At 43.4% G+C, this 15,535-nt stretch overlaps 1 protein-coding gene and 1 pseudogene across 5 annotated transcripts in view; one reads left to right on the top strand and one right to left on the bottom strand.

Moving 5' to 3' along the window:
* Positions 1-3,886: 3,886 nt before the first annotated feature.
* Positions 3,887-4,782, top strand: LOC127684663 (14-3-3 protein sigma-like; annotated as a pseudogene).
* A 1,283-nt stretch (positions 4,783-6,065) lies between these two features.
* Cdk5rap1 (CDK5 regulatory subunit associated protein 1) overlaps positions 6,066-15,535 on the bottom strand; it is a 32,457-nt gene continuing 22,987 nt past the window's right edge. For all 5 annotated transcript variants that reach the window (XM_052183990.1, XM_052183985.1, XM_052183987.1 and 2 more), the window contains 2 exons: positions 12,825-12,965; positions 6,066-6,300 (listed from right to left, as the gene is read on the bottom strand). In XM_052183990.1, the coding sequence (XP_052039950.1) occupies positions 6,214-6,300; positions 12,825-12,965 (228 nt within the window). In that variant the 3' untranslated portion in view covers positions 6,066-6,213. The remainder of the gene's footprint in view (positions 6,301-12,824; positions 12,966-15,535) is intronic.

Genomic DNA, 15,535 nt, shown 5'->3' on the forward strand with positions numbered 1-15,535 from the left:
CTAAGGGGTTCCCTGCTCCTGGAGAGAAACTGCATTCAAAAAATGCTAATATAATTCAAGGGGGACAGAGTCCATCCTAAGCTAGCCCTCAAACATGGCAGAGTAGTCACATGGTCCTCCTTTTGGAGACAAGAAAAGATGCAAGAGTGAAGGGATTATGGATACTTTCTCAAGGTTGTTGGACGGTGGTAGAGCATGCCTTTAATCCCAACACTTGGGAGGCAGAGGCAGGCGAATTACTAAGTTTGGGCCAGCCTGGTCTATAGAGTGACTTCCAGGACAGCCAGGGCTATACAGAGAAACCCTGTCTCGGGAAAAAAAAAAAAAAAAAAAGAGAGACAAGATTTTCAAAGGATACTTTCTCCATGGTTTTAAAAAGCCACTGAGGACAGCAACAAGGGGCAGTGCTGGAATCACTCCAAGAATACCCTGAGAGGTCACTCTGTCAGGCTATAAAAATGAAGCATGAGTTGCAGAGGAGACCCCAGGAAGCTGGAGATACCAGAGACATGCAACATCTGCCAAGGATAATTATATATGGAACCAGAGAGTGGTCTATATCACTGGCAGCAAAGCAGTAAGGGTTGGAGATCTAAGCCCTTGGAAATGTCCCAGACACTGGACATAGAACCTGGTGTTTGCTGTTGTCTTAGGGTTTTATTGCTGTGAGGAGACACCATGACCAAGGCAACTTTTATAAAGGACAACATTTAATTCGGTCTGGCTTAGATTCAGAGGTTCCATTTGCATCATGACAGGAAGCATGACAGCATCCAGGCAGACATGGTACTGGAGAAGGAGCTGAGGTTCTACATTTTGATCTGAAGGCAACCAAGAAGAAGTGTCTGTTCTGCCCTGGGTAGAACTTGGTCCTGGCACAGGACCTCAAGGCCTACATTGACCCACTTCCTTCCTCCAACAAGGTCACACTTAGGCCACACCTCCTAATAAAGCCTCTTCCCGTGTGCCACATATATTTACACCACCACAGCCCTGCTGGGTTTTGGTCTTGCTTTACTGTAATATTCCTCACCATGCCTCCATTCTTCCCCTTTGAAATGAAAATACATAATTCTGTCCAATCATGTTCAAAGTATATAACCTGGTGTTTTGTTTTGTTTACAAGAGGTCACAGTTACAAGATTGCCTTGAGTTCAAAAGAGATTTTTTTGGACATTGGATTCTGAACAGCATTGAGATCATTAAAGACTATGGAGACTTTGAAAGTTGGACTAAATGTGTTTTCTATCATGAGACTGTCAATAGCCCATAGGAGCCAGGGAGTGGAATGTGGTGGCTTCAATGAGCAACATTCCCCCATGGACTTGTGTACTTTTTCTTTTTTTTAAAGATGTTTTGTTTTTTTATTATTATTTTGCTTAGGAGACAAAGAACTGGTTTCACAGCGACGTTCCCAAGGATATGCAACATCCTGCTTTGCTCTTTTGTTCTTCTTGCTCCACCCCCATTTAGCCCCACCTCCCTTGCTCCAGCCAGTTTGCTCCAACTCTAGGCTTAGGCTTTTTAATACTTGGTCCAAGTTGGTGCTGCTTGAGAAGTCCAAGGCATAGTCGTGGTAGGTCATGCTTTGAGAGTTTATAGCTTCGTCCACTTCCAGTTCACTGTTTTCTCTGTGCAGCTGTACTGTGGCCTCTCAGTTTCCTGCTCTAGCCGCCTGCCGCCATGCCTCCTCTACCATTACATACCTTCCCTTCAGAGACATAAGCCAATATAAACTCTCCTATAAATTGCTTTGGGTAGTGGTATTTTATCACGGCATCTGAAAATTACCTAATACAGGATCCGACATCCCTTCTGGCCTGTTAAGGCTCCAGGCACACACAGAATACATATACATGTATGTAGGCAAACACTAACACACATAAAATAAATAAAAAACAAAAGCAAAAAAACCTTGCTGTTTTAGTTTAGGATATTGTTGCTGTGAAGAAACACCATGGCCAAAGCAACTTGAGTTAGAAATGGTTTATTCAGCTTGCACTTCCACATCACAGTTCCTCAGCAACGGAGGTCAGGAAAGGAACTCAAACAGGGCAGGAACCTGGAGGCAAAAGCTGATGCAGAGGACAAAGACAGATGCTGCTTACTGGCTTGCTCCTCATGGCTTGCTCAGCCTGCTTTCTTATAGAACCCAAGACCCACCAGCCCAGGATGGCATGACCCACAATAGGTTTAGCCCTCTCCCATTAATCACTAATTAAGAAAGTACCTTCAGAAAAAAAGAAGGAAGGAAAGAAGGAAGGAAGGAAGGAAGGAAGGAAGGAAGGAAGGAAGGAAGGAAGGGGAAGGAAGAGGAAGGAAGAAGGAAGGAAGGAAGGAAGGAAGGAAGGAAGGAAGGAAGGAAGGAAGGAAGGAAATTGCCTCCAGCCAGATTTTATAAAGGCACTTTCTCAACTGAGGTTCCCTCCTTTCAGATAACTCTAGCTTATGTCAAGTTCCCAAAAAACTATCCAGCACACTTACCAAGTAGGAAGCAACAACATGGCTCAGCAAGTAGAGCCACTTGTCACCAAGCCTTACAACCTAAGTTCCATCTCTTTGATCCACACAATGGATGCAGAAAACCAACTCCTGCACGTTATTCTCTGACTGCCTATCATGCACATGCACACATACACACAATCATATACACACACACATACACACAAGTGAGAAAGAAAAGAGGGGAGAGAGAGAGAGAGAGAGAGAGGTCGTAAGAGCTAGAGAGAAAAAAAGAGCTAGAGAGAATAGTCAATGGAGTGGTAGGATTTGAAAGGATTAGAGGGATTAAGAGGTGTAGCCTTATTGGAGAAAGTGTATCAGGAGATTTTGAGCTTTCAAAAGCCCATGCCAAGCCCAGGGTCCCTCTCTGCCTACAGATCAGGATGCATTATTGTTCCAGCATCTGCCTGCACGCTGCCATGCTTCCGGTCGTGATGAATATGGACTAACTCTCTGAAATTGTAAGCAACCCCCCGCCCCAGTTAAATGGTTTCTCTTATTATAGCTGCCTTGGTCATGGTGTCTCTTCATTGAAATATAACAGTAGCTATGACAGACTATACTACTCTTGCAGAGGACATAAGCTCCGTTTCAAGCACCCACATCAGGCAACTCACAGTAGTAACTCCATCAAGAGATCCAATACCCTCTTCTGGGCTCTGCTGGAACCTGCACACACACATGCATATATTCACGCACAGACACACATATGCACATGGAAATAATAACAAATTTTTAAAATGTTAAGCAACAGGTAGTAATGCTATATACTAAATGAATTTTAATTATGAAATGAAATACAGAAGTAAAATTTTCCTTAGATTTAAACATATATAATAAAGAAAAAGTAAAAAGCAAATCTCCCAAATAACTGTTGCTGATGTCTTCGAGCTGTGGAAGCAAATACAGCTCACTTACACAGCTGTAAATTCCTAAGGAGTGGGTAATCATCTTCTAAACTGCAAGAGGCTTAAAAGGTAGAAAAGAATGCCATTGTATCACACTTAGGCTATCTTAGAGTATTTAGATATGGATGAAACACACTTGTGGGATATTGGCTAGTCAGAAACTAAGCAACCAACGCTCCTATTTAAAGCCCGTCAATAGCTTCTAGAGGTGAAAATATCTGTGGGCCATCTTTGAGTTAATCAGACTTGTTTGCAGAAGTCTATTGAAGGTTCACATTAGTGCTTTAAGTTTAGGGTGAAGACTTTTCTTTGTTTCCTTATAAAACTGCACCTTTTCTCTTTCTGGCAGATACCAAGTCTATTTGGTGACTGAGGTAAAATTGGGAACAAGAATTACGGAAGGAGAGCAAGGGAGCCGCAGAACCCAGCGCTAGGATCAAGACAGCCAGTTCGCCCGCCTGTCTGTCCATCCTCAGAGTCATGGAGAGAGCAAATCTGATCCAGAAGGCCAAGCTGGCCGAACAAGTCAAGCACTATGAGGACATGACAGCTTTTATGAAGAGCACCGTGGAAAAGGGTGAAGAGCTCTCCTGCGAGGAGCGGAACCTGCTCTCTGTGGCCTACAAGAATGTGGCAGGCAGCCACAGAGCGGCCTGGAGGGTCCTGTCCAGCATCGAGCAGAAGAGCAACAAGGAGGGCTCAGAAGGGAAGGGCCCGAGGTGAAGGAGTACCAAGAGAAGGTAGAGACCAAGCTCAGAGGTGTGTGCGACACCGTGCTAGGCCCGCTGGACTCCCACCTCATCAAAGGGGCTGGAGAAGCAGAGAGCCACGTCTTCTACCTGAAGATGAAGGGTGACTACTACCGCTACCTAGCTGAGGTGGCCACTGGTGATGTCACCAAGAAGCACATCATCGATTCTGCCCAGTCAGCCTACCAGGAAGCCATGGACATCAGCAAGAAGGAGATGCCTCGCATCAGCCCCATCCACCTGAGCCTGGCCTGAACTTTACCGTCTTCCACTACGAGATAGCCAACAGCCCCGAGAAGGCCATCTCACTGGCCAAGACCACCTTCGACAAGGCCATGGCCAATTTGCACACCCTCAGTGAGGACTCCTACAAGGACAGCACCCTCATCATGCAGCTGCTGAGAGACAACCTGACGCTGTGGACAGCCGACAAAGGTGAGGCTACAGAGGAGCCCCAGAGTTAAAGCAGCCTCCAACCTCCCCAGCTCACCTTGGCCCCCAGTCTCCAGCCAGCAGAGAGGACTAAAACGGAGTGGGACTCTGCCCTGCCCAAGCCCTGGTGTTTTGCCACACCTTAGCAAAGACTCCTTGGAAGGGGCGCAGCCAAGCTGAGGCACCAGGGCTGGGGATCTCACTCTTTGTGATGGGTGTTCCCAACCCAGCCCACCCCTGCTCTCTGCATCCCCACTTCCTCCCACACTGCCGAACCTGGGCCTCCCTCGGGCCTCCCTCAGGCACCTGCTGCTTCTGGATCCTGGGAATCAAGGAGGCTCCCCACCCCTGTGGCTGAGAACTGGACTGTGGCAAGGGCTGTGTGTGTGTGTGTGTATGTGTGTGTGTGTGTATGTGTGTGTATGAGAGGGGAACACATGTTTGCTGGGTGTGGCCATATTACCACTCAATAAAGTTGCCCTGTGACAAAAAAAAAAAAAAAAAAAGAATGATGGAAGGTAAAGAGAGATGGTACAACACTCCACATGACCCGTTCTGATCCAACAGCTCTTTAAGATGAACACTGAAATAGAACCAACTGCCCAGAGGTGAACCATCCCTGAAGCAGACTCCCGTGAGCAGACATGCTAGTCAGCAGACTGTCTGAAGCACATCACAGCCAGACTCAATGAACGGCTCAGTATGCCCAAATACGCAGTCTGTTTCAGCAGCACATCTTTCAAGGACCATTTCCATTGGTAAGAGCCTACAGTTTAGGAGGATCATTTGCTCAGCATGCATCAGGCTCTAGATGTGATCCCCAGATGTGCACACCTGGTGTGGCAGGTGGGACACACCTCTAATTCTATCATTCAGAAGGAAGGAAAGGCAAACTCAAGGTCAGCCTGCATTACAAAAAAGAACCTACCTCAGGGTAGAGTGGGTGAGAGCTCTCTAAACATTTTTCTTTGCCACCCCCCCCAACGTACCCCACCCCCAACATACACACACACACACATACACACACACATACACACACACACACACACACTGGTATAGCACTTGCCTATAGGCAGAGTTACATACAGAGCCTCATACAATGGGACTTGAACTGAAATCTAGTTCTAAATATCCCATGCTACCATCTCAGTTTAATGTTCTTGTTTTTTGTTTTAATGTCATAAAAATAACTGCAATGGTAAGCAAGCCAAGAGCCATTGCTCAGAGCCCACTAATAGGTAAGAACATTTTCCAAAACGCCAAGTGCTTTTACATCTAAATGGGAAAGCAGAAAAGATGCCCATGAGGAAAATCCTTAGGCCAAACAAACAAACAAACAAACAAACAAATGGTGCATAGCGGCCGAGTCAATAGCATTACATAACACTGTGCTGAGAAGCACTCTAACAAAGAGACAGGAAGAACCCCACAAATAAGCCAAGGCAAAAATGAAAAAAGTAGAGACAGGAAGCCATTAATTTATGAAATTTATTATTATAATGGTTGTTCAAGTGACAACAAAGAAATGTACTCTTCCATTTGGTGCAAAGACACTTCAAGACTATTACCTTGTCTCCAAAGCATGAGAAAAAAGTGCCCAAGTCCACCACTAAGCCACCAACTCAAGTCATGCAATACGCTGATGAGTCTTTCATAGTGGTCCTGCAGAGAATGTGTCCTTTCAGAGTTTGAGAACTGGCAGAGGTGATCTGAAAGAAAACCCATCAAAAGAAGACAAGGTAACCTGACAGCACTATGGGGACAGGACTTGTATGGAGATGACAGGAAGTGCACAGTGCTTGTGCCGCCTCAAGCCTGAAAGGAAGAGATGTCAAAGAGAATAGAATACACAATCCATCAGGCGCGGAAGGCTTGTAAGGGACCGAGAACGTCCCAGCTGCAGTGATCAGCATTCTGACAGGGCACACAGTTGCACGCCTGACAGACTAGAGCCATCAGCTTGGTCTAAGCTGACCTCTGGCCTGATCAGCATGCAAGAGAGGGCCCAGCCTTCCCAGGAAGGGAGAACAGAACCACAGGCCCCTGAGTGGGCTGGGCAGAGCAGGACACACCTGGGCCTGCTGGGAGCCACACTAATCAAAAAGCAGCAGTGGACCCAGAGGGGAGCGTTCCTCCCTCTGCAGTTCCCTTCAGTTTGTTACTATGGAGACCGTCTCCCTGACTGCTGGCGTGCTTTCCACACTCTGTGAACACTTCCTTTCTCAACAGAGAAAGGGCCTCCAGAGCCCTGTGCCGGCCACCAGATCCGGCTGGAGTTTAGTGACATTGTTTTGTTTTCATTATGCTTATTTTTAAGATTACTTTCTATTTATGGCGCAAGATGCTGGCTTTCCATTTATGGAGGGATCTAGAGTGTCCTTTTGAAATAATAAACTTATGGGTCTTTTTTTAAGATTTATTTATTATTTTATATAGGTACACTGTAGCTGTCTTTAGACACACTAGAAGAGGGCATCAGATCTCCTTACGGATGGTTGTAAGCCATCATGTGGTTGCTGGGATTTTAACTCAGGACTTTCAGAAAAACAGTCAGTGCTCTTAACAGCTGAGCCATCTCAACAGCTCCAAAATTTATAGGTCTTTTTAAAAACTTTTTCAGTTACTGGTTGGTACCCAAGCTGAATGTATTTGTTAGACATACCTATGTTTTACATATAGAGTAGGTTTATAATATAAAATCACAAGGTTAGTTTTATGATTTTTGAAAAGCCAGGAAATTGAGTTCCGGAGCAGTCACAATGACTCTGAAGCACATGTGTGCTCTTCTGGAGTGGCACTAAAAAGTATTACTTTCAGTATTTTTCCTCTGGAGTCAGGCAGGTAAAATAGACCAGGCTGACCTCAAACTCAGGAATCTACCTGCCTCTGTCTCCTGAGTGCTGGGTCTAAAGTCAGATGCCACAATTGACTGGCCAATCCTTGTAATATTTTTATCAAAACTTAATGAGAAAGTTTATTTTACCTCTTAGTGAGAATTGAATAACTAAGGCCCCAAAGTCATCATTAATCACATTTCTCATCAGAATAAATTGATCCATCCATTAGTAAATATTTACAAAATGTATACTTATACTAGGGATTAACTTTGGTGCTGGAAATACAACTGTAAACAAAATAGGTATTACCTTACCTGAAGTAGAGCTTTCAGAGAAAGACGGGTAATAAGCATAATATACATTGGACAGGTTGCTAATAGGCAGGAATTATGGAATAGTGGGGAATTAGGCAGGAAAAGTTGCTTCAAAACAATGATGTTCAGGGAAGGCATCTCTGAGGTAACATTGAAGAGAGAACTCAAGATTAAAAAGAAAGCAACCAGGCGGGAAAGATCAGGAGCCTCCCAGCGTGTATGCAGTTCCTGAGAACAGAACAGAATCTAAAAGACAAAAAGGAGGTGGTGAGAAGGCGGAGAGAATGAGAGGAGGACATCAAGAGGAAGTAGCCGCCTGCACAGGTCACATGCGGCCTGATTATGCTCGGGCTCCAGTGCAGGGTCCAAGTGCAGACAGAGTTCAGGACTGGAATCAGAAAGATCACAGGAACAGAAGCAGAAGGGGAAATTTCTAGAATTCTCAGCACTGCTAGCAGGAATGTTAAACACTTGGGCCATTCCTATAACAGCCACCTTATGGCCAGCAATACCAAGCCAACAGAAATAAATATGTATGCACTTTACAGCACACATACAGGAATACTCATAGCAGTATCAAATGGGCTAGGTTCAAACATGAAACAACCAGGATGGCCCACTAACAGTACAATGCATAACAAATTATTATGATGGAGAAACAAATGAAGCACAGAATACTGGTAGGGAAAAGAAAGCAGGCATTCAACCTATACAGTATAGAATTCCATTTGCAAAACAAAAAACAAAACAAACAAACAAAACCCAAAAGTGACACATGAACAGGGTGTGACACATGCCTATAATTCCAGCACTTAGGTGGCTGGAGAATAACTTGGAAGTATATGAAAGGAACTTCTGGGCTCAAAAAAATTCTTTTTTATTTCAGAAATAACTACCTGAGTGAGGTCACTATAAGAATTCATCAAATAATTTATTTAAAATATGGGTAATTGGGGCTAGAAAGATGGCTCAGCGGTTAAGGGCACTGTCTGCTCTTCCAGAGGTCCTGAGTTTAATTCCCAGGATCTACACAGTGGTTCATAACCATCTGTAATGTGATCTGATGCCCTCTTCTGGAATGCATATGTCTGTGCAGATAGAGCACTTATACATAAAATAAATAATCTTAAAATAAACTTTTTAAAATGTGGGCAATTATTTACATTAACAATATATCTCAATCTAATGTTTATTTTAAAAACACAGCAACTCCCTTCATGGCTGTGTTTCCTTTTGTATAGGTCTTTTTCTTAAACTGCACTCCCTGTCTCTCCCTCCTCCCTGCCTCTCCCTCCTTCCTGTCTCTCCCTCCTCCCTGTCTCTCTCCCTCTGTCTCACACACTCCCTTTCTTACAATACTCATGCTTAAACTATAGTAGAACTCACTCTCTCTTTCTCTCTCCCTCTCCCCCTCCCCCTCCTCCTCCCCTCTCTCTTTAAGCAGCATTTTACTCTATAGCCCAGGCTGGCTTGGAACTCACTATGTGCCCCAGGCTAGCCTTGAATTTGTGGCTATCCTCCTGCCTCAGGCTCCTAAAAGCTAGGATTGCAGGTATGAGTCATTAATCTGTTTACCTTTTTGCTTTTAGTTAATTTAATGGCTTAAATCTTTTAAAAATCAGGTACTTTAAATCTGTAGGTAAGCCAGGCTTAATGGTACAAGTCTTTTACCCCAATGTTAAGAAGGAAAACAGATCTCTCTTGAGCTCCAGGTAGGCCTACTCTACACAGTGAGATTCAGGCCAGGCACAGGTATATAGACTTGTCTTAAAAAAGAATTATACCACTATAACATGGGAACTTTGACAAGAAGTAAACTTTTATTTTTGGTTTGATGATAAATTCATTACTTTTATTTATCTTTTCATTGTGAACAAATGCATAATTAATATGGACATATATACACTTAGTGCACAGATATGTATGAGACCAAAGATCAACCATGGGTATCATTACACAAGAAGAGCTGTCCACCTAGTTTTTGAAATGATGTTCCCTGGGTCCTGGACTTACCAACTAGGCTGGACTGGCTGGTCAGTAAACCACAGGGCCCTCTTCCTATCGACTCCTCCCCAGGGCTATGACAAAGTCATGTGCCAGAAGCTAGGTAAGGTAACCCAGCCAGGAAGCTGAGAACAGCATCTCTGCGATGTAGAGGTCTGATCTATCTATATAGTGAGTTACAGGCCAGGGCTACAGAGTGAAAACCCTGTCTCAGAAAACAAAACAACAAAATGGTCTGCTAGGCCAGCACGTAATTTTAACCCCAGAGCTTGGAATGGGGGAAAAGGCAAAAAGGGGGGAGGGGGGAGGTAAAGGCAGGCAGACCTCTGCAAATCCAAGGCCAACTCTATCTACATATTGAGTTCCAGAACAGCTAGGACTACACAGAAAAAAACTGTATGAAAAATAAATTAAAAAAATAAAAAGAAAGATAAACAAACAATGTGGCTTATGCCTTTAGAGGCAGAGGCAGGCGGATCTCTGAGTTCCTGGCCAGTCTTGTCTATTGAGTGAGTTCTAGGACAACCAGGACTACACAGAGAAATCTTACTGGGGATGGGGAGGGGGGCCAGAAAATAAATAAAGTAAAATAAATAAACATAAAAATAAAAAATCATGTGCCAGCATGTCTGGCTTTTAAAATGGATACTAGAGATAGAACTGAAGTCCTCACACATGCATGGAGAATCTTAGTTGTTTGTATGTGATTGTACAAAGACATCCAATGCTTCCCTCTTTTTTGGTGTGAAATAGAGGTAGGGTGAGATATAGAATGTAAGCTATACCAAACAAGGCTTCTTAGTCCTGTTCAGAGGTATACCCTAATGAAATATCGACAGGCTAGCTAGAGTCTAGAAACCAGGTGACCTTGAGAATAAAGACTCTTAGCAGGGAAACTGCAGAAGGAGCCCAGACTCTGACATCACAGTCAGTGGCCAAGGACCCTCCACATGTACTCTCAGGGAAAAGAGAACTCAAATCTGACTGAAGTCACTAGATTTTGAGTGACTTCAATCCAACCTTCCCTAGCATATTTTCTTTTAGAGATTTACTTATTTTGTATGTATGAATAGAGTGTGTGTGTGTGTGTGTGTGTGTGTGTGTGTGTGTGTGTGTGTGCGCGCGCGCGCGCGCGCGCGCACCTGCCATAAACCCCCTTGATCTGGAGATATCAACAGTTGTGAGCTGCCATGCAGGTGCTGGGAACTGAACCCTGGTCCCTTAAAGGAGCAGGCCAACCACTAAGTCACTTCTGCAGCACCCACTCTGCCATCTCACGTGTGCTTTTTCTCTGGCATTGTTAAGCTTCTTGTTGGAGATGCAGAGTATGCAAGGAACCAGTTTCAGTGAGATGGAATTTAGGGAAAAAGGAAAGAGTGCATGGATTCCATAAGGGAGTGGTTCTCATGCAGTCAGGAGACCTCAGTGGAAACAATGTGGACAGCAGAAATGAATGACCAATGCAGTCTCCTTCCTCGCATCAATCCTTCCACTAAATCTATGTATGTATAAATCTATGTCAGGTTGGAGGTATTAAAAAAATCTTAAGTAACTCAACATCACCTTTTTCTGATTAAATGGAATTCTATTTTTGCAAAAGACTCCCACACAAACAGTGCACTCTGATCACCAACTAATCCTCTTTCTAAGTGACCTCCAGCTACCATGGGAAGAAATTAAGAGGCAGAATAAGAAGGCAATATAAGTTAGGTTTCGAGCTGTCCAAATATCTAGAAATGAGCTCAGACTGGAGTACAGGAAGATTTCTAGCTGTTTGATAAAAGCCAGTTTTTCTTAGGAACTTGTAAAACCAGTTCCCATCTGCCAAAAGGAGTTGTTTCCCTTACCTCTAGTAGAATTCTGGGTAGCTACCTATGGTTGCATATCAAAGCCCAGGCCTGCTTACAGGCTCACTGAAGTACTAGCTGCACATTTCAAGGCCCACACTAGCCAGCATCCTGGTCTTCTCATCTGGATCCATCTCTTATTCTACCCCCTGCCCCTGGCCATGCTCCGTGTTCTCACTGTTCCCTTTCTGTGTTCTGTTCTGTTCTCTTCTCTCACAGAGAGCCCTGGCCATCCATGTCCAGTCTGTTTCTCTTTCTCTCTGCTTTGGGCTCTTCCATGTGCATAAGAACTCTCTCTCTTATGTACTTTTATAATAAAAACCTTCCCTGATCATGGACCAGTCATGCCCACAGTTACTTTACTGCACCCCCTTTCATATAGCAACTAAATCTGAAGCTACATTGGTATCTTAGAAAATAAACTCGGCTGGAGAGACAGCTCAGTGGTTAAGAGCACTGGCTGTTCTTCCAGAAGTCCTGGGTCCAATTCCCAGCACATGACAGCTTACAGTTGTCTGATGACTCCAGTTCCAGAGGCAAAACACAAATGCACATAAAACTAAATTATTTTAAATAATAATAATCTTGGCACTAAATAGCTCAGTGATTAAGAGCACATACCATGGAGACTGGAGAGATGGCTCAGCAGACAAAAACAATAGCTGCTTTCCTGGAGGACCTGGTTTCAATTCCCAGGACCCACTTGGCAGCTCACAATTGTCTATAAATCCAGACCCAGGAGGGATCCAGTGCTCTCTTCTGACCTCCACAGGCTCTAGACACACACATGATATATAGATATACAAGCAGGTAAAACATCCATATAAAAAAATAAATAAATGAATAAATTTAAAGAAAAAAAAGAGAGAATGCATACTGCTCTTCCTGAGGACTTGAATTCAGTTCCTAGTTCCCACATCAGTAGCTCACACCCACTTATAACTCTAGCTCCAGAGGGACCTGAGACTTCTGGCCTCTACAAGTGCCTGCATTCACATGCACAGACAGACAATTAAAAATAATAAAATAAGGTCTGAGAGATGGCTCAGTAGTCAAGAGAACTTGCTTCTCTTCCAGAGAGCCTAAGTTTGGTTCCTAATACTCACACTGGAAATTCCCAACTTAAAGAAAGGCATTTCTTGGTCCAGTGTCAGGGAAGGAACACAGGACTATGAGACCTCCAGACAGTAAACTGGTTGTATTCTGAGGTTTTGTCAGATGGACAACTTACCTTCACCAGCACATAGTCCCCAGGTTGAGCTCTGACCTTGAGCCCAGGGTTAGTGAGATCCTCCACCTCTGCATCAGGGAAAATCACCTTAAGGTTTGCATCATTCCGGCCACACAGGTCTGTGGTAGAACGTTTGCTGAACTGCAGAAGGCAAAGAGAAAAATGTATGCATCTGTCAGTCCTAAGTTTTAGGAGGCAGACACTGATTGTGCGTTTTGTCTGAGGCTCTCCAGGATCAGAACATCTCTTTCTTTCTTTCTAATAAATCTCTTTTTTTCTTCTTTTTCCCCCTTCCCTTTTTCCCTCTTCTCCCCTCCCCCCCTCGCTCCCTCACTCTGGCCCATAGGTTCTTTATTTGTTTCTTATTGTGGATAATTATAAGCCATCTTGTGGTTGCTGGGATTTGAACTCATGACCTTGGAAGAGTAGCTGGTGCTCTTAACCGCTGAGCCATCTCTCCAGTCCTGAATATTTCTTAATGAAAGCTCAGTATGTGTGGTTGTTTCAACAACAGGACAGCATGTGGTGCACAACAGAAACAAAGTCCTACTGACTGTTTTGTGAATCTTTACAGACTTGGCTTCTGCAGGAACGATTTTCAACATGCATGAAGCCCAGGTACTGGAGAGTGACATGCCTGACCAGTCAGCACGTGTGTCTCCCAGTCTCACAGTGAGCACTTGGATTGTTTATGTGGCTGAGTTACCTGCCCCCAGTAAATACGCCAATTGGACAATAATCTCCATCATGGCATGGGATCAGAAAGAAAGATAAGCCACAACGAGAAGGTAAAGTTCTAGAAAATAGGCAAGTCTGTCTATGCCTGCCGAGATGCAGTGACAGGAACCAAATTGACCCTATAGTCTAAAATCAGAAAATAAGACAAAATACCAGAAACAACTGTCTTCACTTCACACAAGGCCAGGTCCACAGACTCACCCTGTGTCACCTGCTAGTGCTCTCAGTGTAGAGACCCGGAATCCCTTCTTAGCGTCCCCACACTTAGCAAAGAAGCCTGGAGGACCAAGGTTTCTAAGAAGTTATGACTAAAATATGCCTGAACAAACATAAACAATAAATCTAGTTCTAAAATAACACATATGGCTTCTAGAAAGATAAAGCAGACATATTTCCCACTAATTCTCTTGCTAAGAGCAACTACTGTCAATATTTTATAAATATATATAAACATTTAAAAATAATCAACAAATAGAAATTTCAAAAACTAAACAAAAGAGATAGACTCAAGAAAAATAAACAGAGCCTCAGACACTTGTGGGACAATACAAAAATCTATCACCTGTGTTGACATTGCATCACAATTCAGAAAAGTGTTCAATCTAGCAGCAAATATATTAAAACTTTAATAACACAAAATGGCAGAAGAGGGGGAAAAGTATTCAAGTAATTCAAGTAGTCAAGTAATGACTAAACATTTTCTGAAATTTGTCTAGGATTTCCATACCAAGGAATTCCATACCAAGATACATTACAGACAAACTTCTAAATAAAAAAATCTTGAAAGCTTTCTCCCTGTACCGATGTCCTCAAGGGTCTTCCCCAGTTTCTTTTCTATTAGCTTCAGAGTGTCTGGCTTTATGTGGAGGTCCTTGATCCATTTGGATTTGAGCTTAGTACAAGGAGACAAGGATGGATCAATTCGCATTCTTCTGCATGCTGACCTCCAATTGAACCAGCACCATTTGTTGAAAAGGCTATCTTTTTTCCATTGGATGTTTTCAGCCTCTTTGTCGAGGATCAAGTGGCCATAGGTGTGTGGGTTCATTTCTGGATCTTCAATCCTGTTCCATTGATCCTCCTGCCTGTCACTGTACCAATACCATGCAGTTTTTAACACTATTGCTCTGTAGTATTGCTTGAGGTCAGGGATACTGATTCCCCCAGATTTTCTTTTGTTGCTGAGAATAGTTTTAGCTATCCTGGGTTTTTTGTTGTTCCAGATGAATTTGATAATTGCTCTTTCTAACTCTGTGAAGAATTGAGTTGGGATTTTGATGGGTATTGCATTGAATCTGTATATTGCTTTTGACATTGGTACAGGGAGAAAGTTTCTGAACAGAACACCAATAGCATATGCTCTAAGAGCAAGAATTGACAAATAGGACCTCATAAGGTTACAGAGTTTCTGTAAGGAAAGGACACCATCAAGAGGACAGATCGGCAACCAACAAATTGGGAAAAGATCTTCACCAATCCTACATCAGATAGAGGGCTAATATCCAATATATATAAAGAACTCAAGAAGTTAGACTCCAGAAAACTGAACAACCCTATTAAAAAATGGGGTACAGAGTTAAACAAAGAATTCTCACCTGAAGAACTTCGGATGGCGGAGAAGCATCTTAAAAAATGCTCAACTTCATTAGTCATTAGGGAAATGCAAATCAAAACAACCCTAAGATTTCATCTTACACCAGTCAGAATGGCTAAGATTAAAAATTCAGGAGACAGCAGGTGTTGGAGAGGATGTGGAGAAAGAGGAACACTCCTCCACTGCTGGTGGGGTTGCAAATTGGTACAACCACTCTGGAAATCAGTCTGGCGGTTCCTCCGAAAACTGGGCACCTCACTTCCAGAAGATCCTGCTATACCACTCCTGGGCATATATCCAGAGGATTCCCCACCATGTAATAAGGATACATGCTCTACTATGTTCATAGCAGCCCTATTTATAATTGCCAGATGCTGGA

The sequence above is a fragment of the Apodemus sylvaticus genome, chromosome 5 (genome assembly GCF_947179515.1).
Source record: "Apodemus sylvaticus chromosome 5, mApoSyl1.1, whole genome shotgun sequence".
NCBI classification, from domain to species: Eukaryota; Metazoa; Chordata; class Mammalia; order Rodentia; family Muridae; genus Apodemus; species Apodemus sylvaticus.